At 35.9% G+C, this 14196-nt stretch overlaps 1 protein-coding gene across 6 annotated transcripts in view; it reads left to right on the top strand.

Moving 5' to 3' along the window:
- LOC131773773 (doublesex and mab-3 related transcription factor 3, truncated) overlaps positions 1 to 14196 on the top strand; it is a 36143-nt gene that overhangs the window by 13877 nt on the left and 8070 nt on the right. For 5 of the 6 annotated variants that reach the window (XM_066160844.1, XM_059089718.2, XM_059089723.2 and 2 more), the window contains one exon: positions 8906 to 8999. Coding sequence is in view for 3 of the 6 variants with exons in the window: in XM_059089718.2 (XP_058945701.1) it covers positions 8906 to 8999 (94 nt within the window). In the remaining 3 variants the exon portion in view is untranslated. Of the gene's footprint in view, positions 1 to 8905; positions 9000 to 9612; positions 9671 to 14196 lie in introns of those variants that run through there. The other variant, XM_059089724.2, reaches the window with a different exon arrangement.

Raw genomic sequence — 14196 nt, 5'->3', positions numbered from 1 at the left:
CGGGAAGACTTGTTGCCTAGGCGATAAGTGCGGTAATATATCTTCACATAATTTAGACATGTTTCTTTATGCCCGATAGTTACGAAATTGCAGTATTTTCAGAAGGCTTCAGAAGATATCATTTCCACATGTTTGCCACATGAAAAAAGGATTATTCATCCTTCAGGTTTTCAGATTCATGTACTCTAAGATCTCTCAATATTCCAGAAGAATGACTTTTCAAGACAATAGTCGACGAGCTATTTCAATGAAAAGGCATCTTATGGTAGTCTAGCAACGCGTGTAGCAACACAGCTATCGATATACCGCCCGTTGTGCAAATACCGTTTCTAGGAATTTTACGTTTACTCGCCTTAATTTCGTACTTGGGTTTGGTTTAGAATGACTCAAATCAAGAAATTATATTATTTCTTTGGTCTTGCCTAGATTTATAATTATAAGTCAGTCCGAATAGTGTATAGTCTTTAAAGAGAACTTTTGAACATCCATTTGCAACCAATGTCATTCGCTGAGGGAATGATGAGCATATCAATTGATCACATCTCTTTTCTTGCAATTTTTGCCATGCTATGTATTTAAGTTTGTGGGTTGTTGTTTTTTTTCCAATTCTATTGTGTTGAGATCAACTGACGAATGAATACATATGGACGCGCTATTGAAATTATTTCTTGTCCTTGTGCTATCTTTAATTGATGCTAAAAATTCCCATGTACCTCTTCAAATATAGCATGGAGCAGGCCAGGATGAATAATTTTTTTAATGGGTATGTGCAGTTGCTTAAAGTTCCGTAGTTCTTCTAGCACTTTTATTTCATTCAATGTTCGTCGAGGGTTTCGATCAGCGAGCACGGTGAGCAACCTACCAGAAATGGGTGACCGCTTCAATTGATTTCTTTTTCTTTTTAGCTAAGTTCCTTTAGATAAGCAGAAATTACATACTCGAAGTTGAATTTCGCTCAATTAGTAAAAAAAAAAATATGCTGAACAGTACCTCTAGGATTTCATACTTTTCATCACAACTAGCTGCAAAAAAAATAATAAATAGATAAATAAAAAAATTAAAATGCAATTTCGTTTCCTGAAAAAGTTCCAGAATGGAGACGCGCTCCTTGTGAATTCTTTGGTTTTCGACTATCTATAAAAGTTCATTGTCTCCCATTCAGAAACAGCCTTAGGCTTTGATATTTTCTGCTTATTATTTTATTATGGGTTAATTAAGTTTGTGGTAAACTGAAAGGCCTCCATGGGGTTTGTTGTAGACAAGAATAATGGGCAAAAATAGCACATATTTGAAGGACTTTGAATCAATATATGTCATTTTCGATCAAAGTTCACAACCCAACAATTTAAAATGATTATATGCAAAATATAATACACGATTTTAATTATGATCACCTAAGGACGTACAAAAATAGAGAACACCAGAAAAAAATTTTCAGTTGTGGTTGTAAGAAGGATTGAGTTATCAAAAATTCTTAACTTAGGATCTAGCAAGATCATGGCTTGAGCATATTGAAAATTTTGGCGCATATCAATTAGTCTGTTACATCATCCTCTTTCAAGTTTTTGTTCGTTCTTTTCTATCTTAACTTTTCTTAATTAGCAAACTATCATTGTATGATTTACCTCACGCCAGAGGTAAATTTGTATGTTTTAAAAAAGGCTCTTATGGTTTCAACACTGACAGAAAAAAAACCCTTTAGTCCTTCTGCGTTTTTGATCTTGCAGTTTTCTCCGTTTCTCTTCTTATCAAAACATCAATCATTTCTTATGACCACTCTATTCGAGTAGCGTGACTTTTATCAATGGGCGTCTTTTAAAACGGACTCCAAACCTCGTTAGTAGCGAGACTTTCAGTCGCCACCGTCGCCACGATGCAAAGCAATGTTTAACCGTCAAAACTGGTTTTGCTTGTTTAGGGCAGCAATTGGTGAAAGGAAAAAACACTACAATATCTTTGTTTGTTTGCGCATAAGATATTTAACTTGAGCTTTTCGTCAGATTGAAGAAAACCTGAAACAGTTACATAAAAAAGGGTCAAAAGTAAAAAAGAAAACAAAGCTTACATTGCATTCTAGGATGATTATTGGTTAGACTGGTCTCAAACCGCCCTGAGTTCACAGCCGAGCTTCGTTCACTAGAAAGACGTAATTGTCTAATATTGCACTTACTCAGTTATTTTGCTATAAATTAATACCTTCTCGTTTAAGGAAATCTGGTTTAATATTTTCCTTGCTTTTTACAATACTAGACTGCCTTTCACAGGTAAATAGTTCAGGCTGGTTGTTTGAAGGGTGGATAATGCTATCCACTGGAGAAATCTCTATCCGGTGGATAACGCAGTAGGTTTTGTTATCATATCCGCTGGATGGCGATTTATCCGTTGGATAGCGTTATCCGCCCTTTGTACGACTGGGCCCTGAAATATAAATAGGAAAACCAATATCTAACAGGTCTACGCTTCTGAAACTATGGCTTGCAGCTTAAAAGGTAAACGTTCAGGTAAATAAGTTGGAAATTATATACTGTAAGTTCCACCAGCCTTGTTTAACACGAGAATGAAAACAATAACATCTGGAAAAAGCTTTTTTCTTCTGGAAAGAACACACGTAGGTAGCATTCCAAAAGTTTCCTACAATTTATTTAAATTTGATTTAAAATGGTTTGGAATTGTTTGTGCAAGCTAATTTTGAATCATGCTTCTCCTTACGAGAGAGAACCTTTGATGGATAGAACCAAAGCATCGATCTGAGCCAACATTCCTCCAACATTCCTTCAACTTTGCTTTCTACTCATGTTTCTATTCTCTTTCTACAATGCATCTTTCTTATTTTAGTATATTTTTGGCCTAAGAATTAAAGAAAATTGCCAAAATTCTACCAGCTTAAGTAAATCAGTTGTAAATCCCATAACTCATCAGCTTGATGATTCCTAGTTAATCTATAGCCCAAACCGAAATTTGGACTGACTTGCTCTTTCTTCAGTGCAAATTTTTATTTATTTATTTTTAGTTCAGCATATTTTTGGCCTAAGAATTAAGGAAAATCGCTAGCATTCTACCAGCTTAAGTACATCAGTTGTTAATCCTATGAGTCACTAGTTAATCTAAAGCCCAAACCGGCCGAAATTTGGACTGACTTGCACTGCTAAGCGAATTTCACGGATTACGGCGGCTCTGAGGCTTCTTTACAAAGTAACAAGCCGGGATGCCATCGGAATACGTGAGTTATTGAAAGAGGGAATGACCCCATAACTCATTGAAACACTGCCTACAATAAAATGGTCGCCAAGTGTACTATGCAATCATTTTCGAAAGGACAGGTCTTTTGTTCTGTAGCAGACTACTCTATTAAACTGGCGCTGTCAAACAATGAGAGACAACAATCATTGTGTCGTGCTGAGCCTGTGAAACAAGGGGAGGATTGAAATCCCGGTGCTGGGCTAACTTGTGCACGTGCGCTTCCAATATCATGGGCAACAGAACCTAAACAATTTCAATTTTTGTGAGTTTTTAAGACTAATTTTTTCACTGTTATACCGAGTAAGCAACAATCTGCTATGAAAACAAACTACATTTCCGTGTCGCCATGATGACATCTTCATGACAAGAGAATTGTCAGAAATTGTTCATTGAAGATTAATTAGATAATTACGCAATACCACGCTGGCTAATGCTTTGGCTAAAATTGAATTCTGTTGGGCAGTAAGAGATGGTTTCAACTCCTTAATTAGCAAATTTACCGCAACAACAATGTCTATGATGATGAACTGTTTTTCTACCTCCTTCAGCGGGTAACCAAGAGTTTTACTCTATCGCGCATGCCAATAGAAGATGATCGACTAGCTTTTGGAAGACAAATCCCTCTTAATTTTAAGATTAAACGTTTCTCAAGGGTAAAACGTAAAATCTGTATCAACCTCTAATAATCCAATCTCTCTTCTGCGGCAAGTGAAGCACTCCAGTTGGTTTAACCTTGACAATCATGTGAGGTCAGATTTAAGGGCTTGAAATGAATTAAAACTGCACCAATATCTTAAAATGAAATTGGCTGGGGAGAGTGTTGATTTCAATAGACAAACCTTGTCTTAAAACTTGTAACCTATGGCGAACAATTTACTCTGTTTCGAAGAGCGCCTAACAACTGATATCACCTCTACCTCGGAAACCGACCTCTTGGTCAAGCACTTCCATAATTTTAGGTGTCACGGTAAGCATAACTCATATTTTGCAATTTGGTCATCCTGCCTCTAAACACGTTTCAGTGACCTTGAAACACAAATTAGGTGAGAAGTGTTAAAGGATGATTTTACTCACATACTTGTTTACTTTTGTTCCTACTCGATCCAAATAATTCCGCTTGCGATGCCTCCTTTTTGAGATATCGGCCGAGCTTCTTTAATGTCCCTTTTCCTGAGGTTGCAGCGATTAATCAGACCCACAAATGAGAGATCGTTTGAAAAAAATAAACAAGCCAATTTTACTATTTGGCCGTCCTTAGAAACCCACCCGCTGAAAATAAATATAGCAACTAACTTATCAAAACACTTAGAATGTTTAACCGAAAATTAATCGTAGCGGAGAGTCACAAGGGAATAGGCCAGTACATCCAAGGAAAGGATGCTGATACTTAGGTTACGCAGAGTTTAATACCCAGCCTAGGATCATCTAGTTTAGTACGTAAGTCAGTATTGAATGAAAGTACTCTTCAGTATGTGGCTTTTTTATGAAAAAAAAAAAAGCGATTCATGAGAGCTTCATTCCCAATCTAAAAGTCTATAAAATTACTCCGTATTTTTTAACAATGAATAAAATGCAGGCTTATATATATTTTCGCTCTAAGGTAATTCAAGAAAGACTTGTAGAATGAGAACGATCTCGTCTTGAAAACAACAATCAATCTCAAGTAGAAAAGGAAAAAAGGAAAAAACGCTGAAGTATGAAATTGCTTAGTATCTTCAGTGAATGAATAAAGAGAGGCTTTTCTTGATTCTAAGTTTACTTTGATAGTTGTTTGATTTCTAGTTCCTTTTTACTCTCTCTCTCTTGCTTTCTCTCTTTTTTATTGCAAAATATGACAGTTTTTGAGAAAATTTTTCCAAAGATTTTACTTGGCACCAAGCAGAGAATTTCAGATATGTATACACGAATTTTTTTTTGATACTTTGCTTAAATAACGGTCACTCGTTTGAACAGTTTACCCATTAAAAATGACATTAAAAAAGGAGACTAAAAATATGAATTTGATGTGAGCGTTTCATATTCAAAAAAGGGGGTTAAAATGTTTAATTATTCTGTCAAAGATCTTCAGTCACAACCAACAATGCATAGTGCAAAGATATCACTGTTGTTTTCAATATATAAATTAACTTTACATCATTCATAGAAAGGTTCGAATCAACAGGATATACACGAGAAAAGGCGGGGAATCTATCCTGGGAGTTTTTCTTTGAATTGAAATTATCAATCATGACTTTACGCTAAAAGCTCGTGTCCTTTTGATGTAAAAGAAACACATGCTTTCTTTTAAGTTTCTCTACAGAGACCAAAACGTGATCCACCCATTAAGCTAATATGAAAAGATTGTTTGTGAGTCGATTTTTCTTTATTTGTAGATCAAACGATAAGTGAGATTTTCAAATTCCAGTTCCTTTAGGGTAGGAACTAGGTCTGAAAAGTAGCCCTCGAGACGTCTCTTGATTCTATTTTCTATGAGCGCATTACCATTCATTTACTTTCATTTTGGTGCGGGTCATTAATAATCCGCTGAGTTAACTATTATTTTCAAAATCCTGAAAAATTGATTTTATCTCTTCAAGACCCCTGCAGAGTTTTCCAAGGGTCGAAACTCTGTAAATCACTTTTTTACATAATCACAGAAGAACCTCCATTTAAATAATCATGCATTATGTGTCCTTCTAAAGGCCTTTTTCTAATCTCCACTTTCCTATCAGATTAAACCCTGTTTTTTAAAAAAAATTAAGGTACAGCCGCAACACCTGAAAGATCTTAAACAAACTCTTTGACAGCTCTAGTCCCCCACAGAGTTTGTCTGCATCCTACACTACTTCATTAGGATCATTGTTAAAAAACTTATTTTCCTCTTTACAACACCTGAAAAGAGTTAAACAAGTTTTGCATTCTCGTGTGGACTCCTATTGAGTTGTAAAGCTGGCTGAGTGATAAACTACAATTTTTGGTATGACGTTAGATCTAACTATAAAACCTAAACACAGCACATACGAAAAGTGAACCGTACTCGGGACATCACCTGGATCTAAAACTAATCCAAAAAGTTGACCAAGAGGCACCCAACCTGGAAATTCACTGTTTTAGTACAAAAACGTGATTAAGATTATTTTTTACCGTCGACTCTTTATTAAACTGCTTATCAACAAAACCAATATCTCTATTGCACTGAGAGTTTTTGCTATTAACAACTTTTATTTGCTGGGTAACAACCAGGTGTCTCAACAAAAATTGATATATTTAACATACATAACGTTTTTTCTCTTTGTTAAGAATAACTGAGAGTACCACAGGGAACTGTCTCCATTAGCAGCCTCTAAATAGATGGCCTATGTTTCGTCGGTAAACATTTCATATCTTGAAAGCATTAGTGTGGCATTGCCATAACAAGACAAAGCTGATGACTCAAAAGTGAAACCTGTTAACAAATCCTACATTATGGACACCATATCGTGTTTCAAAACATATATTTAAAACGACTCATTAACAATTAATTTGTTGTTTGTAAAAGAGACTGCTTAAGGAATTTGAAATCACCAGACAAGAGAATACTTCTCGATTTCACTCAGAAACGAAATTATTCTTTTAGATGTATGTTCTTTTCTTTTACATACTCATAAGCTGCAAGTTTTTCAAAGCCAAAACGAGTGACTTTGAATTTGGAATTTAGACTCAAAATCTTGTTTTTATTATTATTTGTCATTAAAACGAGATAGCGGTACGTATAAGCTTTTAATATGACATGAAACAAAAATAGACTAAAAGTAGAAAGCACAAGGTATTTCCAAACAGTGTGACATAATCCAGTGAAAAATGTTAATGTATTGTCTGTTACCTCACGCTATTAAATTTTCCCTTGCAATAAATGACAAATTCCGTCCGAGAAAAAAGAAATATATATATTTTAAATTTTTCTTTCCAATTTGATATTTTGGTTACCTAACTAGTTGTTTTAAATTATTTGGGAAAACTTCAGTTTAAAAAATATTGTTTCGTCAGTGACTTAAAAGTTTTTCGTAATCATTTTTCATCAAATGGAACAATTGATTTATCATACAGTGATGTTTAAAAGATATGCTTCTTTATTCATTTGGAACGAGTGCCTTGTGTGAAAATGAATGAAGATGAGACCGTTATCATTCTCATTTCTGGCTGACGATGAGTATTTGGAGAGCTTCTCGATGAATTTCATTTCCTAGACTCAGGATGTCACAAAAATACCACTCACCAAATGCTTTCTTCATTGTTTGCACGGTAAATTTCAAGGGAGATAACCAACAAATATGAGATTTTCCATCGACAAAAGAGCTTTCGAAAATTACTTTTCTTTGTCGTAATTGCATAATTGCACATGAACTTTTACTGCTGCCGTCTTAGTGTCGCCTTTCAGCGCTTTGTTGGCTTGGAAAATTACCTTAATTAACCCTGACTCACACAAGAAGCAATAACTGGATGGTCATTTGAAAGGTTTATGGAAACTCCTCAATACCTGAGTGATTTCAAGTGTGTTTTGTACTTTCAAAATAAACTTTCAGCAGTAATTTTTCTTTTCCACTCGAAGTTGTTAAAAAGTTTAATTAATCAAATGAATCTTGATCAATTTGGGGGGAAAATCCTTTTTTCTCTGTATGTTTTGTTAAACGAAAGTTTGCCGGTGAAGCGATATTATGTGATCCAGGCGAATGGTCTTTTCTTGTCAGTTAGACACCTGCGCCACAGCGGGGCAAAGGAGATATTTTCTGCGCGCGTCATTTTCTTTAATAATAGTCTTTGACACATGTGTCATTTGAACCTGTAGAAAAGAGCAAATAAAAAGATTCTTATCAAAATGCTGGTATACAGATTTTAAGCAATTTTGGAATCACTGAACAATTTTGTACCGAAGTGTTAACTATCGGATTCAATAATTTAGCGCCTTCTGTCACAGCTAGTGAAGTAAGTCGATATAAATCATTTCACGTAACGGCTGTATAACTTACGGTATGCCACCTTTAGTGAAAGAACAAAACTCTTTTGTGAAAAAGGAGTAGTTATTTGCCTCGAACTTTAAAGTACACAGACTGGTAGCTGCTTCAAATTAGGATACCCGCTATGTTAACGCTTGACCGAATGTGTTCATATACTTAACATTTTCCACCCACAAACATGATGATACAAGGTTGACTCATGTCAGAACTTGATACTTTAGGTAAGGATGTTCTACGTAATCAAGTAAAAGCTTCAGTTTTCTTTCAGTGCGTTCAAGACATTATCTTCCATTCAAGGTTGTAAAATAGCACGAACCAATTGTGACACAACTTCATTCCAGTCACATCTATACAGTCGTGAAAAGCTATTTCTTAAACTATCTTGAAATCAAGGATACTAAAAAAAATTATCTATGGTTTTAAATCAGGCAAAATCTAGGCCGTTTTAATTTGTAGCTATATTGGATTTAAGTCAGATGAGTTGGCGACTAATAATTGTACGCTGGCTTACGTGATAACATGCAACTCACGTTCTCATTGGACACACAGTCCCGCGCCGTGAGTGGTCGAACAAGAAACACAATGAAACCCTTTTAACATAATGTAATTGACAGTTGTATTGTCTGTTCTTTGTTTGGTATTTTAGTAACCTATGTAGTAAGTAAAACGTGTTTCTACTTATAACACTTCAGGTGGCGTTGGTCAGGGTTTCATAAAACACATAACGAACACGCTGAATAGTGGGACGACGGGCCGAGCACAACTAGGCTTATCATCGCGTTTCAGGTAAGAAAGAAGCGTTTTGATTTTTAACTTTTAAGTAGTGGTTCTCCAGATCGCACACCTTATTTCTCGCTTGTAAGAGGTTATACATGAATATTTAAGTTTGCAGCGTTGTTACCAAAAGTTTGTTCTCCTTTCGAATAACAATTCGACGTAATCCAAACTCGATTTCTGCCCTTTTCTTCACGGTAAAGATGATTGTACGTGTTGTCCAGACTCTAAGGACTCGACCAGCTAAATGGTTGTAGAGATGAAGGAAAAAAGTTTTGACCATTTGAGTAAAAGCTTTATTTGTAATTTAAGTTCACCCTGAGGACATAAAAGTCATGATTTTTGTCATAAAAGTCATGTTATGTCATCGAACCAATCTCCCCAGATTTAGCGACAAGAAAAATTTTTGGTTATATCGTGTAGACGGCCTCACGAAGGAGTAGCTTTCAAAATATTTTTACATAGAAATATTTATTTTCGTGACTTTTGGTTGCGCTTTGATCTGTCTGTTTAACCTTGAAGTGTACTCTTTTGTATAATGTTACGGTAAAAAGTAATGGAATATTCTGGCGGGCAGATTGTTGAATGTGTACACTTAAAATAGCTGCTATTTTTAGCCAAGATGGCATGAAATGATGAGCACGCGAATTTTTGGAAAGATACTTCTGGGCTAGCGTTGTCAGGTTTGGTTAAAACAATGTTTTTCTAAATAGGTGTCCGTTACTTTAGAATAAATTATTCACAGATCGACCGTTCTATTTTGGTTTTGCTGCCGCGAGGAGAAAAAAAATGACGTTCTATTTTTGTAACAGGCTTGAATTGATAAGTAATCGAAGACGTTCTTACAAAAAAAAAGCACGATAAGCAACTTCCGACTAAATTGTACAGTACAGCTACGCAATGCGAACCTATGCGGCGATTCATTTGTATGCATTTGTTTCGAGCAGTAATAATACATTGTTGCGATATGGCGTTGTATCTAGAGATGTGTTTTTGTAGTGAACAATGGGACGTCAACAACATAGAACCTATCATAGGTTTTTATTTGTCAGAAGTCGGTTTGCGCTGCAGCTAAACGCCTTAAAAAGTTGATTAGGCTTGTAGATGGTTGTTATCTTTTATAGTCAAAAGGATCTTTGTTAGTAGTGTGCGTTGCTTCATTTTCACGTTTTCTAAACAGGTGAGCAAAGTCCGTAAAATCTGTGGCTATTTTGTGATCGCGTGTGTGTACACTTGCACATCGCGTGGTCTGAAGTGCGTGTTCGCTCATACGTGACCACTCCTGAACGCAATCGATTAGACCGAACACATTGACGGCGGCTGGGATAGTCACACGCGCCCGAAAATTCTTATTTCATCGCCATTAAACGACAGCAGTTTTAGCTATACGAAAAAAGTATCAGCTCGACAAAAGCGGAGACCATTTTGTCCGTAAGATACAACTCACAGCTGGTACTGTTTTATTACACGAAGAAGAGTTTTAATGTTCATTCTTTCTGGCTGGAAGCCTATTCAAACTTACTCGGTTGGGTACCACTGAAGACATTGTTTAAACATCATGTTTGCAACTTAAACCATGAAACTAGCAGTAATCTTACAAGGTGATAAAAGCTATGCTCCGATTCATCGCATTGAATTAGACTGTTTATCATTCAAATACCGCAGCCTCAGTACGTGAGCAATCGGCAATGCTTAGGACATCATGGGTCAAACCCTAAGATTACGAGGGTGTTGGCTAAACGCCCGAAAAATTCAAACCGGATCTTTTGGGGAGTAGTTGCTTTTTTTCCCTTCCCTTGACTGATAGCGTGTGACTCACATGCCTTAGAAAAATAAAGTAAACAAGCAGTGCCAAGAAGTGTAAACATTGACTTAGTTGATTAGCTGTCAGACACTTGGTTAAGTAGGAGATATTACTAGTCAGCTTAAATCTGTCGAAATATTCTATATACGTGATACTACAATTTGAGAAAGAGCATCACTTACGCTAACTATCTAATATAATACTCAATGGTCTCCTTTACAACACGAGTGGAATATTTTCGGAGTATAACCCGTTGCTCGGTTACATAAACTTCCTCTAATGTAACAAAAACGACTCTACAATATTGTTTCTTTTCTTCCTAAAACTTAGAGCTTTTATTAACAAATTTTCTTTATCTTTTCTTGTACCCTGGAGGCAGCATTTCTCATTTGTGAGTCAAATTTTTGGTCAACCATTGAATCGACGCTAAAATCAAGTCATAAGTGATTTTAACTGTTTACATTAGCCGGTGCGTTGAGTAACGATTTCAGTTTACCGTTGTAACGTTTCCTTTCCTTTTCATCTGAGCCTGAAAAAAAGATTCAAGAGAGAAATCATGCCCTGTTATTTAATACAGAGTCAAAGTAACTCCATATGCTAAAACACAATAGGCTTTAGGACTCCGCTGCATGCAGAGGAAATGATATTCAAAGATATAGGATAAAATGGTGTAATTAGTGTTCTGTGAGAAACAAGCCTTTGTGGTAGCTCGCCGTGATCAAAACTCAAGGAATAGTACTTCTGTACATGTTTCTTCGCAATAAAAGGAGTATTTTTTCGCTTTTGTGTTTTCACGTCGACATTTCTCTGCTCCTTCCAGTTTGAAAATCTTTATTTTGTGTGGAATTAAAACAAGTCATTAAAGAGATTTTCAGAATTAGCATTGCATGATTTTAACAAGAACGCCCGATTTAAATTCGGGGGAATTTACAAGTCAAAACCCCAAAAATGTCTCTCTACATAAGCCTGTTATCATCGCCATGTTAATTAGGTTGTGATGAAAGTTTTTAGCGACATCGAAACCCCAGATGAAGCGAAGTCTGATGGAGTCACGGCAGTTTTTTTCTAAGAATTTTCTTTCTGTATTTTCATTTCACATGCAAGGCCACACGAACTGAATATATCAGAATCACCACTAACGCTAGTAATTTTAATCAAAGACACATTGATGTAATGTCAGGACTTGTGCTTTCAAGCTGAAACAGGGATGTTTAGTAGAAAACAGAGATTTAAAAAGTTGTTTAGAATCATGAAAAGAATACCTCCTCTGTGAAAAACATTCAAATCAGCGCAAATGGTGTTGATTTCGGAAACAGGTTGTCGACAGTTGTTTAAATAATTGTTTGAGACTTACCCATTTTTTGTCATATCACACTGCATTAATTCAAGTAGTTTACGGATGAAATTAAGCGTTTGAACAACAAAACCAAGAAATACTTATTCGCGTCATGAAGGAGGCAATATTGTCTGAGCGAATTTAATTTTCTCGGTGATGAAAAGTGTGTGCCTCTTTTAACATTTCAATCTTGTTTTAGATTTGTCAAACGAACGTTTATGAACAACAATAGAAAATGCACATCTGGTTTTGTTTTTTAACTTCGTGAAGTCTAAAACAGTTGGCGACGCGAAAACAGGATTCGCTCGGATTAAGACTGAAATCTTTCCAACCCGGTTGTTTTCTCCGACGAAATTTCGCGTATATCTCTGGATTAGACCTGAGGCTAAATATACTCGGGGAGTCTTGCATCGCCTTCTCGACTTATCAAATCTTGTTTTTGTAGTGTTAACTTCGGTGATTGCAGTCAGTGATTTTTGGTGAGATAAAAGGTCGTGTCAGATCGAACAGCTCTCACTGACCAATTGTCACGGCTGCAAAAGTATCATGGCTGAGATAAGATACGCGCCGCGGAGTTCTAGAAAACATTTCGTATTTTCTTCTCGATTTTTCCGATTAATTCTTCGGTCTCCTTCGAGTACCGCAGGAAAGCTATTCCATCCCTCATTATATGCATAAATTATTGCCCTTAGACCAAGAGGAATAGTGACTCACTCCTCAACATTAAGAATGAAACATTTCCCAAGAAAATATGCGAAAAATTATGAACTCTGAAGTTGTCTACGACTGGAGAGGTTTTTGAGCTTCAGTCGCTAAGTAGATTTAGCGTATTTAGCGCCAAATGTATCTGTAATCATCGCGAAAATATTTTTAAATCTTAAAAATTTACGTACTGTGTTTGAAACCGATCTACTGTAAAAACAACCGTTTCCGATACACGTAGTTTAATGCTCCAAAAACCATTTTATCACGTTTAAATGATCCAGTCGTTTTTCGCAGGAAACAGGAAAAAATTAGCTGCGAAACTGCCGATTGAGCACTTCATTTTTTCTGCTTTTCTTAATCTTCGCATACTTGACGGTGTTCAACAACTAAGAAAAGTAGCAATCCTAGTTCGAGCACGAACGAGAAAGCTAATTTGTAGCTTACATGCATTTTCCAGAGCTCAAAAGGCTTTTGAGGTGTAACTGAGTCGTTCAATGACTTTTAACTTTAGAACTGTAAGAGCGACCTTTGGATCAGAGTGAAGTAGACATATATAACTGAAATGCCATATTTAAATTTACGTTGTCTAAAAAACAGTTAAAAGCTACTTCATCATCTGGTGAAGTCTTGGTTATACCTTTCAACTTGTGATCGATAAGTTATTGCGGATTTTCATAGTTTTGTTGCCAGTATAAATTCCCGTCTGTATTATATCATTGGGACAATCTTCAGCCCGTCAAGTGACCTTTTGAAAACATTTTTAACACGCTTTACAGTATATTTTCTATGTACAGCCAACATTGGAAATGTTTGGTATTTTAGCGACGTGCTTTAACACATACCAAAATCTTAAAATACATTTAATGATAGAAATATAGCAATTCCCAAAATAAGAATTACGACCTTCGAGTGAAGAAAATAACGGATGTACGATTTTCCTAGAACTGATGACATTTACACTTCTTTTTCCTGCGTTTGTTTATGTAATTTCTGAGAAGTGAAAAGTGTTTAACATGTAAGCACTATTTATAGAGGCCAAATATTGCTTATCTTACCCTCAGTCATTTGCCTGTAACAATAATCTGGAAGGAATTCAATCAAAGATTAGCTGATCTTTGCATAACATGTCGCAGAAGAGCTAGCTATTTTATCTTCGGCGTGATTCGACTCCGTCTTGATATGGCTCATTTGGTTTTGCGAGAAATCGTCCAGTTTCCTAACAAATTAAATGCATTATTGGCATTCAAAACCCCATGAGGAGAGTCTATATATGTGTTTTAAAAGAATGAGGCCGTCGAAGATGATAAAACAAACAAAGACAGTGACACTATCAAAACACTTTAAGAGGTCATGCCTGTTTCGGC

The sequence above is a fragment of the Pocillopora verrucosa genome, chromosome 13 (assembly GCF_036669915.1).
Source record: "Pocillopora verrucosa isolate sample1 chromosome 13, ASM3666991v2, whole genome shotgun sequence".
NCBI classification, from domain to species: Eukaryota; Metazoa; Cnidaria; class Anthozoa; order Scleractinia; family Pocilloporidae; genus Pocillopora; species Pocillopora verrucosa.
This window is presented reverse-complemented; position numbering and strand designations above follow the sequence as displayed.